This window comes from Octodon degus, unplaced genomic scaffold, assembly GCF_000260255.1.
Source record: "Octodon degus isolate 3935 unplaced genomic scaffold, OctDeg1.0 scaffold00115, whole genome shotgun sequence".
Lineage (NCBI taxonomy): Eukaryota > Metazoa > Chordata > Mammalia > Rodentia > Octodontidae > Octodon > Octodon degus.
This window is the reverse complement of record NW_004524691.1, coordinates 5,091,629-5,104,320: the sequence shown is the minus strand read 5'-3', so window position 1 is coordinate 5,104,320 and position 12,692 is coordinate 5,091,629. Positions and strand designations below refer to the sequence as shown.

General features: G+C 36.3%; 1 protein-coding gene across 1 annotated transcript in view; it reads right to left on the bottom strand.

Moving 5' to 3' along the window:
* Positions 1–9,203: 9,203 nt before the first annotated feature.
* LOC111812166 (serine/Arginine-related protein 53-like) overlaps positions 9,204–12,692 on the bottom strand; it is a 27,142-nt gene continuing 23,653 nt past the window's right edge. The window contains exons 3-4 of the mRNA XM_023699714.1: positions 10,168–10,320; positions 9,204–9,534 (exon numbers count right to left, since the gene is read on the bottom strand). Of these exons, the coding sequence (XP_023555482.1) occupies positions 9,442–9,534; positions 10,168–10,320 (246 nt within the window). The 3' untranslated portion in view covers positions 9,204–9,441. The remainder of the gene's footprint in view (positions 9,535–10,167; positions 10,321–12,692) is intronic.

Below are 12,692 nucleotides of genomic sequence, written 5' to 3'. Positions count from 1 at the left end.
TGGTGCTGGGGGATTGAACCGCGGTCCCTGTGCTTTGCTAAGCTTGTTCTAAGTAGGTGCTTTAGACCACTGAGCCATCTCACCAGCCCTCCTTTTGTGTTTATTCTGGAATTTTTCAATTACAAATCATAAAAATGCAGAAGACATTATTTGAGGAAAACTTAATTCAAGATAAAACTTTTATTTTTGTATCTTATTAGGCTTTTTCTTACATAAAGGTCTAGAACAGATTTAAAAAGTTACATATGGCCATTTGCTGCTGGGAATATCTTGATAATATAACCAAGAGAAAAACATAAATGACTATTGGGGAATTTTTAAGTACTTGTAGAAATATAATTAGTTTAGAAAAATTTAATGTACAGCTTCCATATTTGAAGTAGAAGCAAATATTACAACCTCTAATGCTCTTTGCTGTCTGCCTTCCTCCTTCCTTCCTTTCTTTCTTCCTTTCTTTCTTTCTTTCTTTCTTTCTTTCTTTCTTTCTTTCTTTCTTTCTTTCTTTCTTTTCTTTCCTTCCTTCCTTCCTTCCTTCCTTCCTTCCTTCCTTCCTTCCTTCCTTCCTTCCTTCCGGTACAGGGTCTCACTACACAGCTCAGACTCATAGTGATCCTCCTGTTTCAGCCTCTCCAGCACAGGGGGCTGCCACAGCATGCCAGGGGGTCCAGGGCTGGCATGGCATTGTGGTAGTGGGGATCAAACCTGGGTACTTGCATTTGCCAGGCAGGTGCTTAGACCACTGAGCTATCTCCCCAGGCCTGCTGCCTTTCTTATTAAAGAGACACAGATATTTGTCTCAAGTTGTGATACTTTTAAAATAAGCCTTTAAAAAACTAAGAGGAAAAGCACAACATTTTTATAACTCTTGCTTTCAAAGATTTCCAACTTTATTATAAATACTCTTCTCAAAGAAATAAAAAAGACTGAACAATCAGCATTATGGTGTATGCCTGTAATCACAGCATTCTGGGAAGCTGAGGCAGGAGGATCACAAGTTTGAGTCAAGCCTGGGCAATACAGAAACTCCGAATGCCTTGGGGTTCAATATCGAGTATCAGGAAAAAAATAAGAGGAATTACTTGAACAAGTCCTCTTGGAAATTATAGTGTGATAACACTCAGAAGTCAAACTTCAAGTTAAAGCCCAAATATGACCAAAGTCTGTTATTTTCTAGGCTGTGGAAAATAATAACCTATTTGATAGTAAGCTATTGCTTTCTTTTATTATTGACTATAAAGAAGGTATGCTAAAAAGTCTGAGTACCTTTACTAAGAATGAGTCACATGTCCTTTGAAACGCAAGTATGGGAGAAGAGAACAACTGTTAATGTGCAAATGAGTTTCTCCTTGAAGGGTTAAGTGTTCTTGGTGCAGCGGCTATTAAATGGCACAGGACTTGGGATGCTACTTATTTTCCATGGTAGATATAGTTTTTAATGAAACATTTCAAAAATAGGGAAAAGTATATTTATCAGAGATTGCGATTTATTTATTTATTTTTGGTACTGGGGATCAAAATCAGGAACTTGCACTTGCCAGGTAGGCACTTAGGCTGAGCTATCTCCCTGGCCCCAGATTGAAATTTCAGATGACCTTCCATTGTCCCTTCATGTAATTAAATTGGCTGGTTCAGATATACAACATTTTTTTTTTTTTTTTCATAACCAGGGATTGAACTCAGGCTCTGGCAAGTACTTATTCTACTGAGCTCTCTCCCTGGCCTATCCAACATTTCTTTAATTTTTTTTCAAATTTTAATAATTTAATTATGACTTTTCCAGATTAGCATCTATCAATATGAATATGACTTTTCTCGATCAATATCTTGTGATCCTCCTGCCTCAGCCTCCAGAATGCTGTGATTACAGGCATACACCATAATGCTGATTGCTAATTTTTTATTTAGTTGAGAAGAGTATTTATATTAGATTTGGAAATCTTTGAAAGTAAGAGTTATAAAAATATCAACTTTTCCCTAGTTTTTAAGGCAGGGAAAGAGCTCAGTGGCCTAAGCACCTGCTTGGCAAGTGCAAGGACATGGCTTCAATCCCCACTCCTGGGCACGTTGAGCCAGCCACCGAAACTGGTCATGGCGGTGCACCCCTGTAATCCTAGCGCTGGAAAGGCTAAGACAGGAAGATCACTACGAGTCTGAGCTGTGTAGTGAGACCCTGTGCTAAATAAACAAATAAATGATTTTTAAAAATCTACCCAGTTTTTAACATAGTCATTCAATCTGTTGTGGTAGCATTTGGAAAATAATTTGTTTCTCAATTACTTATGGTTTTAAATTCCATTTTAAGTTTATGACACAATTTTATGATGTAATTTTCTTGGAACATGTGCTGGCAGACTGCAGTCATGGGTTTTTACTGAAGACAAGGGAGTTTAGTAGTTTATTTTGCAAATTATTATGAAGGAAGACTACACTATTCCAGGTTTTTTACACTGGGATTTGCCTCAGTGTCATGTTACAAGATGCTAAGAGGGTCAGTTCAGTTCATCACTCTTTGAGAGCTGCAGTGGGATCATTTTGCCCTTCCCTCTCAAGACCTAAAAATAAAGTGCTACATTGTTGAGTTTAAAGCGCCATCTTAATATATTGGTAGGTCTTATTTCTTGAAAACTAATTATTTCTTTGAAAGGAGAGCAATCAGATGAGCCAGTGGGTGGGCTTGGAATGATCATGTCAACAAAATAAGAAAGCATGCCAAGCTGAAAGTCTGGGCAAGTGTAAAGCTAAGAAGATCTTTCCTTAAGCCCTAGCCCTACTCTAATTAGCCCCTAATGCAACAGGGAAGGCACCTCAGGTTCTGTACTTCTCCTTAATATCTAGCAGTCTCTGTTAACTCAGAGATATTGAGAGATATAAATCAAAGACATCAAATTAACTTAGCCAAAAACTTACTGACTTTCGTACTGACTCCAAAGAGCTTAAGAAATTTCTCAGTTGGTTTGATTGATTATTTCTGGGGAGGAACTCAGGGTCTCATGCATACAGGACAGGCACTCTATCACTGAGCTATACTGCTAGTCTTATTTGAGCAATTTAAGTAATCAGACTACTAAATAGATTCCTATTTATATGGGCAAATTATTTCTTCATTAAAAAATATTTCTTCAGGCCTTCTCTGTATATCAAGCATTACATCGAATTCCGGGGCTACAGTGGCAGCTAAAATAACTGAGAAATATAAAAGGGCATTTTCTCCAACTTAGGGGGAAAAACAAATTAATACATTGATAAATGTTCATTCTCATTATAAAAGCTTAAGATGATCATATTAATTGACAAAGTAGTCTTTTCTCCTTATTTACTCTTGCTCTGCTGTACAAGCTCAGATGTTTTCTTATCGAGACCTGTTTCCATTTTTCCACAATGGAGTTCAAAAGTATAAGTCATATAGGATGCCATTTAAAACTTGACTATAGTAATCTAATCATTGTATCAATTGAGTGATCAAGAAGTAGTTTAAAATCTCTTGTAATATAAGGAATTTTGGGATAAGAAAGGAAAAAGTAACATGGGTACAAGCATTTCATATCAATTCATTCAGAGTTCAGTACCTAAATGTCCTCTCATTATCTCTTTTCTAGTTTTTGGTACTATCTTACTTGCTCACTTAGAAGATTTTCATGTGATGTCCAAACCAAAGGGAGCTCTGGGGCGAGACTTAGCTACAGCAAATGAATCTTAACTTTTAGTCCCAAAATGATGTTTTCTAGGATAGTACAGAGTGGAAAAACAAAGGAGGAGACGTTCACTCTAACTTCCAGGGCTGTGTGACCCTTAATAGCAGATAGTTCTTCCCTGCAGGAACTAAAACTCTCTTCAGCTCACTGTAGAACCTTGTCATGGCTGACAAGAAGCAGTCATGAGAGGCTCTTGATGCTAGTGGGCACATCAGGATTTGTCTTATTCAGCCACTTCTCTACTAAGAGGAAGAAATTCCCAGTGCACAAGCAAGAACCTGAATTTTTGCAGAACGTTTGATAAGACTGAGAGGAGGGCTACTTACATCTTTCACAAGGAGATTGCTGCCTTAGGCTAGCATTGCAGCAGTTTTCCAGCCTGTTAGAAGAGTTATCAGGGAGATCTAAGTAGGTGGCTGAGTTTCTTTGGGTTCAGTACTGTTCAGTTGTGATCTTCAATTTTTAAACACGGGGGTGTTTTCTTTCTTCACAGCAAGTCCCCCTCTTCTGCCACAAAGGACCATATCTCTTACATTATCTGCATGTCTGCACTTCATATTAATCCTCCAAGGCAGGATTCCCATTGGATTCACCTGTATATCCCCCAATTTTATACTGTGCACACCACAAACTAGGTGCTTAAAACATTACTGAAAATAGTTAAGCCTGACTATAAAAAAGACCTGAGATTCATCAAATAAGCACACAATAAGTGCAGAATAAGCAGAGTTTCTTATGGTCTTGGAAGGGAGACAGATTATGGATGGCTGGGGAAAACGCCAGGATGAGGACTACTGAGCATGGAAGTTGAAGAAAATAAGTAAGAAGTACACTCAAGCTGGAGGGTAACTTCTCAGGTCATCATTCATGCAAGAATTTTCTCTACACTTCATTAAAATGCCTGCCAGGTCAAAACGTTCCTTTCTATGAACGTCTTTCTTTTATGTCACTTTAGAGAAGAATCAAAGTACGCAGGTCTGCTATTAGTATCCTCCTTTCAAGTGCGAGGATGGTGAAGCCAAGCAGGTGAATGATTCAAAGTGTCTTTTTATCTTTAGGAATCTGCCTCCTCATAACTACAGAGTGCCAAACAATGTTATTTACTAAATAATCAGAAATAAAACCTTAACTGGCATTATTAGCAGTCATCATTTTGTAAGAAATCAAGTGTTTTAAAAGCCACTTAATATCTCTTTTAAGTACAAATTGTTATTATTACTTAAATGTCATGAAAGGGATTGTTATGTTTTATAGGCTTATTATATTAGGACATTAAAGAAGACCAAGATGTAATATCTTGCTTGTGTTTGGAAGTATGTTTGATAGTACTCTATGAAGTTTTTCCCATAAAGTTTAATTTGGCTTGTGCAGTCATATTGTGGTTTTAGGCAGAAATACAGGTAAACAAAGTTAATAATACACCAAAAAGATGAAGGAGAGGAGTAGTCTTGAGTTCTTGCAGGGGCAAGTTTAATGCACTAAAAAAACAAAACAGACGACTTTCTATTCTCCATGAAATATTTAACTTTAAAATACAATCCTCCTACAGTTTAAGTTTGTATTTGGGGTACTTATGACAGGGGAACACTGGCGTTGAGTCTAACTACAGTGGACCATAATATTCTATCTTACAGATAAGGAACATTAGGCATATATATATTTTTTTAATAGGTAAAGAATTTTGATAATATGTTTCACACTTTATTCCCAGCCTTCTCCAGCTTAACTGGCTGCAAAGAATGAACTGTATGTAAGCAAAAACTGAAAAGAGCTGCAGTGTCCAAGGGGCTTGAGCTTAAAAAATATTAAGATATCTAGATTTTGTCAGATACATAAACAAAAACAATTTTAAAAAAGTAGTCATAATATAAAATAGCAGCTCCCAGTACTTTCTTCCAAGTTTGATCTTTTTCAGAAGCTGACTTAGTTCAGTTTGCCTCATTCTTAGAAGCCTCATCAAAATTCTCCGCAAGATCTGGAACTTTGTCATCACCCTTCTCTCCAGAGGCAAGCAGTGCTTTTCCATCCACAGATAGTTTGGGTGAGCTTCAGCCAGTTTCCTTAAGCTAGTCAGACTGTCTGCACCAAGCTGGTTCGAGATGCTGGGTAGCATTACTGTCATTGTTTTGTCGCAGCATGGCCTGTAATGGTGAAAGTGTTGGCTACCAAAGATGCCTGAACTTTTGGTTTGTTGAAGTGGATAACTGTTCCCTGATTTGTAAACATATTCACCTCTTCAATACCAGAGCTATTGTTTACCCCTAACTTCTTTAATGAGAACTGAAGTTTTCATCATCTGCTGTGGCCGTTCTATGAGCCACCTTCTTTCTGCGAGCAGTTCCTTTCCCACCAATGTGCACTTGTGTCTGCAGTTCGGCGAGTTTTTCCTGGTTCATATAGTTTCTTTCATCTTGTTGGATCAGATATGGGGCAGCACGGGGGACTAGGGCTGGCACTCAGGCGGTCTTGGGTAGACCAGCTGAGATTAGGTGCACACATGCAGGGACCCAAGATGGTAGCTAGCAACATTAGGCATATTGAGAACACATAGGCCTGGTTCTCTGCAGAATTACTAGTGGCCCAAATAATAATGTATGTCCTCACCCAGACTACTACATATGCTTCCTGAAAGCGTGATAGTATTTTTACAGCTTATAAGTTATACAAAGAATAAAATACAAAATATTTCAGAAAATTTAATCTACTTTTGAAGTCATTAAACATTTACTTAGGTACATTAAAAATTACACAAATCTGACTTCATATTGGATACTTCTATTTATGGCTAAGGAAAACAGAACCATAGCTTCTATTTAAAATAAGAAAATATGTATGAAAACAAGTATTTCCTCATTAGACTATTTTCTATACCACTTGTAATTGAGGGTAAGTTCTTTATAGTTTTTATTTAAATAGAAATTAAATTTTATAGTTCCAATCTAAAAGTGAGATCTGAATGAATAGACACTTCTCAGATAAAGAAGTAGAAACAGCAAATAAATATGTAAAGTGCTCAACATCACTGGTCGTTTGAGAGATATGAATTAAAACAACACTGAGATTCCATCTCATTCCAGAAGAATGACCATCTTTCAGAAGTCAGCCAATAACAAATGCTGAAGGGGCTGTGGGAAAAAAAGAACACTTCTCCACTATTGGTGGGACTATAGTTGGTACAACCACTGTGGAAATCAGTGTGGAGTCTTCTCAAAAACCTATGAATAGAGTAGTTCTCTTTGACCCAACTCTTCTCCTTGTTGGTATTTTCCCAAATGAATTAAAAGTATAATACTACCGTGATATATGCACACTCATGTTCATGGCAGCACAATTTGTAATACTTAAATCTTGGAAATAGCCCAAATGCCTACCAGCAGATAAATGGATAAAGAAGATGTGGATGTTTTATACGATGGAGTAATACTCTGCCACAAAGAAGGATAGAGACATTTCTAGGTAAATGGATGCACGCTGAGACTACACTCTTAAGTGAAATACATCAGACATGACATGTTTAAATATTGTACTGTTTCTCTGTTGTGAGAGACCAAAAATGCAAATAAAGTCTAAAATGTATAACATATTGGGAAATGGAAATGGAAATGTGCAAATGAGAGGAGGAAAAGGGAAGGGTCAAGGGAAAGGAAGGAAAGGAAAAGAAAAAAAGAACAGAAGGAAACGTGTCTCAGTTACTCTTTTCTCATGGGTGGACAAATAGCTGACACTCAAAATGAAGGAAGGAAAGGTTTATTTAGCTCACAGTTACTGGAAGTTTCAGTCCATACTCAGCTAGCTCCAAGGCAAAGTGCACAAGGCAGAGAGCAACCTTTCACAGCGGTGGCAAAAAGAAGAGGGCAAAGGGAGGAGTAGCAGCAGCTCAAGCAGCTAGCTTCTCTTCTCTCCTTGCATTGTAATGCAAATTACCTGTCCCAGAGCAGGTATAGCACTCATACCCATAGTCCCAGTGGATCATGAGTGAATCACAAACTCTAGAAGTCTGCCCATGACTGCATGAGGCTTTGGGGGAGACAACTAAACACGAAGCATAACAAAAGGAATGGGACTGGGTATGTTGGTGCACACCAGTAATCCCAGCAGTGGGAGGTAGAGGCAGGAGAATCACTATGAGTCTGAGCTGTATAGTGAGGCCCTGTGCCAAATAAATAAATAAATAAATAAATGATTTTTAATCTCATATTTATAACATAATTTGATTCTTATATATGTATATGCAATAGTTTTTAAATAATTTGACTCTTTTAAAGATAATTAAAAAAGATATATAATATAAAGTACAAATTACCTCTGATAAATGTTATCATTATTTATATCTCAAATGCACTAATAAAAAAATTAAGCTCCAGATCCATAAGAATTTTGTAGTACCAGAAATATAAGAAGATGGTTAAAATGTCCCGTATGTTGGTTATTCTACCCTAAAGTCCTTTTATGCTTAACCTATGTTCTGAGCTCAAGTCTTAACAGAGACTACACTGGAGTGAGACAGGATAACAGAAAAAGTGGAACAGGGAAATACATCTGCAGTTGAAAATCAGTTTCATAAAGTTGATTTCATAAAGCTCAAAGTAAGCTCAAGTAAAGTTCAAAGTCCTTATCTGTATTTGGATATTATTCAGCCACTAGAGAAAGGCATTCTCCAATGACAGCCTTATCAAAGTAATACTTAGGATTCCTCTGCAGGGAATAGCAGTTGATTAAGGAAGACTGAAGTGAGAACTTTTACCAGTTTGCTCAGAAATTATTTTTCCAGCATAGTTAGACAACTAGGTCTACCATGGGAAAATTAATTCTATGGGAATAAGCTGGGGTCTGCTAACAAGTTTCAAAGCAAGACATAGTAGAAGCTAATTTCTAAGCAAAGAACATCATCAGTTTATTTTTCAAGAAAAATTTTAAGTAAACATTCCTTCTTCGTATCTTTTAAATTTACTAGTACATGCTCTCAGGACATCACATCTGTGGAGCTGGGTGGGCCATGCGACTCATCTCAATTCCTTTTTCATTCCCTGTCTTTCCCCTACCCCCCCATCTCTTGATCCCCTTCCTTTTCTTGGGTATATGTTTGCAGTACATAATGTTTATAATCCCTAAGGGTTGGAAAAAAAAAAGAAATTGTGATATTTAACATATTTAACACTAAATATCATGCTTGTTTTGCTTAGGTTGTTTAGGATACTTGTTATTCCTAAATTCTTTTTTTAATTTTTATTTTTATTTTATTTATTTATTTTTTGCACAACCAGGGGTTGAACTCAGGCCCATACGCTTGCCAGGGAAGTGTTTATTCCACTGAGCCATCTCCCTGGCTTTTTTTTTTAAATTTTTAATAAGGTGAGGTAAAAGATGCAACAGGCATTTCTTAATCCCTAGTAGATAAAAATCTCATATTTGTAACATATAATTTTATTCTTATATATGTATAAGCAATAGTTTTTAAATAACTTGACTCTTTTCAAATTGTACATAAAACACTACTGAATACCATTTAACACTGATATTTTATGATTAGCTTTATTAATGGTATACATTTTCATGCATTTAAAAATTTTGCTATTCACAATGGTTGATTCAGTTCAAGTCAACAAATATTCAAGCTTACATGAGAGAAGGATGAAATGGTATTACGGTTTTATATAATAAGCTAAGTTGTTTTTAAGAATAAAAGTTAATATTTGGATTCAAAAACCTAAATTTTAAAAAGTTGGAGTTGATGTAACCAATATATTATTTAGGCCACAGGACTGCCCATTAATCTCTCTTGTCGGAGAGCAATTAATCTCTTGAACCATTTTTCCTCAGCTTCAGCTTTTTCAATAAATAACTGAAATAAAAAAGGAAAAGAAAAATATCATTATCTACCAATAACTTGCACTTGACTTAATATGATACAAATCACCTTTATGGAGTACATTTTTTAGCATAAGATTCAGATATTGTTTAATCCTTGATGACTACTTAAAGTCCATCTCTTTGGAATTATAAATGCTTAAAAAAATCTTAAAAGCACCGACATTAACACCCCTGGTTAACAATTTTCATCCTATGTTTGTGAGTTCATTTCCTACAACTCTTCTGAGAGGCAAAATTGAATTGAACTATTTAAGATGGCAAAATATGATATGACACATTCTTAGTCAAAGAACGAACTACAGCTAAGTCAGAATTAGAAGTTTCATATCAGATTTAAAAAAACCAACAACTTCTTTTTGCTTTTTTTCTCTTATACACAGAATACTACTACAAGTCAGGCCACATGAATTTGGTATATTGATTCAAATATAGGTAATAGGTTGGAAGACTTGTAGTCCAGTTGCCTAATATTAGTGAATAAGAATACATGAACTCATTTCCTCCAATGGCCTTGTTGGTGCTAGAACAAAAGAACAACACTTTAAATAAATAAACTTCACTTAACAAGAGTTCAGCTGACACTCATAAGGTTTAAAGATCTTACATTTGGATGAGCCAGAGAATTGTCATCTTGGTACTTGATAGCAGTTGGGATGCTGCTAGAGTCTATTTCTTTTTCAACGCTGGGTGGATCAGCAACTACAGATGCTGGTCCTGATACTGGAGTTGTAAGTTTCACTTCAGTAGGTTCCACTGACTGAAATAGTCAACACATAATAATTTAAACATAATCCATTTTAATATGTCTGTTGTAGATATTTCACATTGTACATGGTCTTTTGAGACTGGTAATTTCACTTAGCACAACGTTTTTAAGTTCGTCCATGTTGTAGCATATATCAGTATTTCATTTCTTTTTACTGTTAATATTTCATTATATGTATCTAGCACATTATTAATCCATTCATCAGCTGATGCATTCATAGGTTTTTAAAGGTTAGACAAGACATTTGCAAAATAAAAGATTGGAAAAAAATCGTGACACAGCCTGGTAAAAAATAAAATTAGTATTTCGTATACTGGCTTGCAAACTGCAGGTACTCAATTAATTCCACATTAATTGAGTGTTCACCTTGTGACATGTAGTACATTATAGACTGAGGAAACAAAGATTGATTAGTCATTGTTCCTGCATTCAAGGAGTTAACAGTATAGTGCTTATTCAGGTAAGTTTGAATATCTTTCCTGAGAAAGGAGGTGGCCAGGAAATTGACTCAAACAAGGTTGAAAAAATTAAGATAGATCAGATAAAAATCTCAAATTGAAAACTGAAGCATAATTTTACAAAGATAAATGGTAATTGACTGTATTATGTAGCCTTGTCCTATATCTATTTGTTTTATACCTATTTTCTATTTCTATTTTTTTTTAACTTATCTACTTCAGAACATTCACTTCTTTAAAGCATAAAGCAGATGTCACTGGGAAAAATTTCTGGATAATCATATGCATATAGTTAGTCCTTTCTTAATTTATCTTACAATTGGATATGCACCTATTTAACTAGTACTATTGAGCACTCCTAATGCTAAATACTAGTCCACAGGGAGAATAGAGGTGTGGTCTCTGAACCAACTGGAGATTATAGGTTGATCATGGAGCTCATCATGTCATAAACAAATACATAATAAATATATAATCACAAATTTAGTGTACTATCAAAGGATAAATAAGGTGCTAATACAGCAAATGATGGAGATTGGAGAGAGGGACCTATTTTTAGAGTGGGTGGTTAGGAACATCATCAAGAAGTAAAAGTTTACACCTGAAGAATGAGAGTATATGGTACATGAAGAAAAAGAGAGGATGTGCTTTGACCAGGCAGATCAGTGAGAACAAAGACCCGAGAGGACAAGGTCAGAAAGGAGGAGGCCACAGTAGTTTGTAAGCAGCAAAAGGGACGCTTAGACACTGCAACCTAGAATTTGGGTCACTGCCTCCTAATCTCAGTCATGCCACTACTGCATGGAGGTCACCCCCCCACCACAGCAAGAAAATGATACCATGCAGAAAGCTGGGGAACTGTGGGGCTCATCTTTTGTTTCCCTTTTCATAAGACTGTCAGCCTGTTCAGTACATGAAAACAATCATAATTCATAGATCTAGCCAACTCTTATAACTGCTTATGGGAGAAGGGAAAGTTTGGTATCAGTCATTTATTCTGTAATGATTGGTAGCAGAAATCAACTTTTTTTTTTAATTTTTTTTGTGTACACATGTAGTTTTATTGTAACAAAGCAACTTGTACACTTTGAACGTTTAAAACTGCGCATCACCTTTTCCTTTCCAGTGAAAACAAAGTAAGAATTTAAAAATAAACCAACAAAATTACAATAGAGAATGTCAATTCCAAATAAGACCCTACAGGTTCTGCTGATTCTCCCATTGAGTGGCAGGGCTCAAGTCATCATTAAGAGAATTTTATTTTAAAAGTGTCATCTTAAACTGCAAGGATGTCTGTTAATGTCACAATTAAACATGCCAAAGGAGAAGCCATGTTGTCAAATGCCCGCTTAACCCACCCAAACTTCTCAAACCCACCCTTTGCTGACCTTCTATACCCCATTTTTAAAAAATTTTTTAAATCTTTTTTTAAACAAGAGAAAGTAGACAGGTACATGTTGGTAAATGCTAACTGTTCATATTCACATAGAGACACAGTGTAATCTCTGAGCCCAATATACAGAGAGGAGGAAGAAAGCTAGAATTCTATGCACTACTACACAGGGGCCGAGCACCCTCCAGCTTCCAGCAGAGCGAAGAGCGCGGGGCGGAGAGTTTTCTTTTTTCCCACAGAGCACGGTGGTGTTGATTCCAAAAAGTTTGTGGAGACAGGAGGGGATCGAAATGGATTGAGAACAGAAGGCTGTGGAGATCCTTGTCCCACTGTATTCTGCAAGGTTTCTCCCCACAAAGTTAAGTCGAGAACCATGGTGTTTGAGAAGAGAGACCTCAAGAACAGGGCGACTGAGCACAAGGGGGGAAAAAGACTGCAACTTGCTCCCAGGGACTGGAGAAAATAAAAAATAAAAAAAAAATTTTTTTTAAAAAAAGGAAAAACAAGAAGGT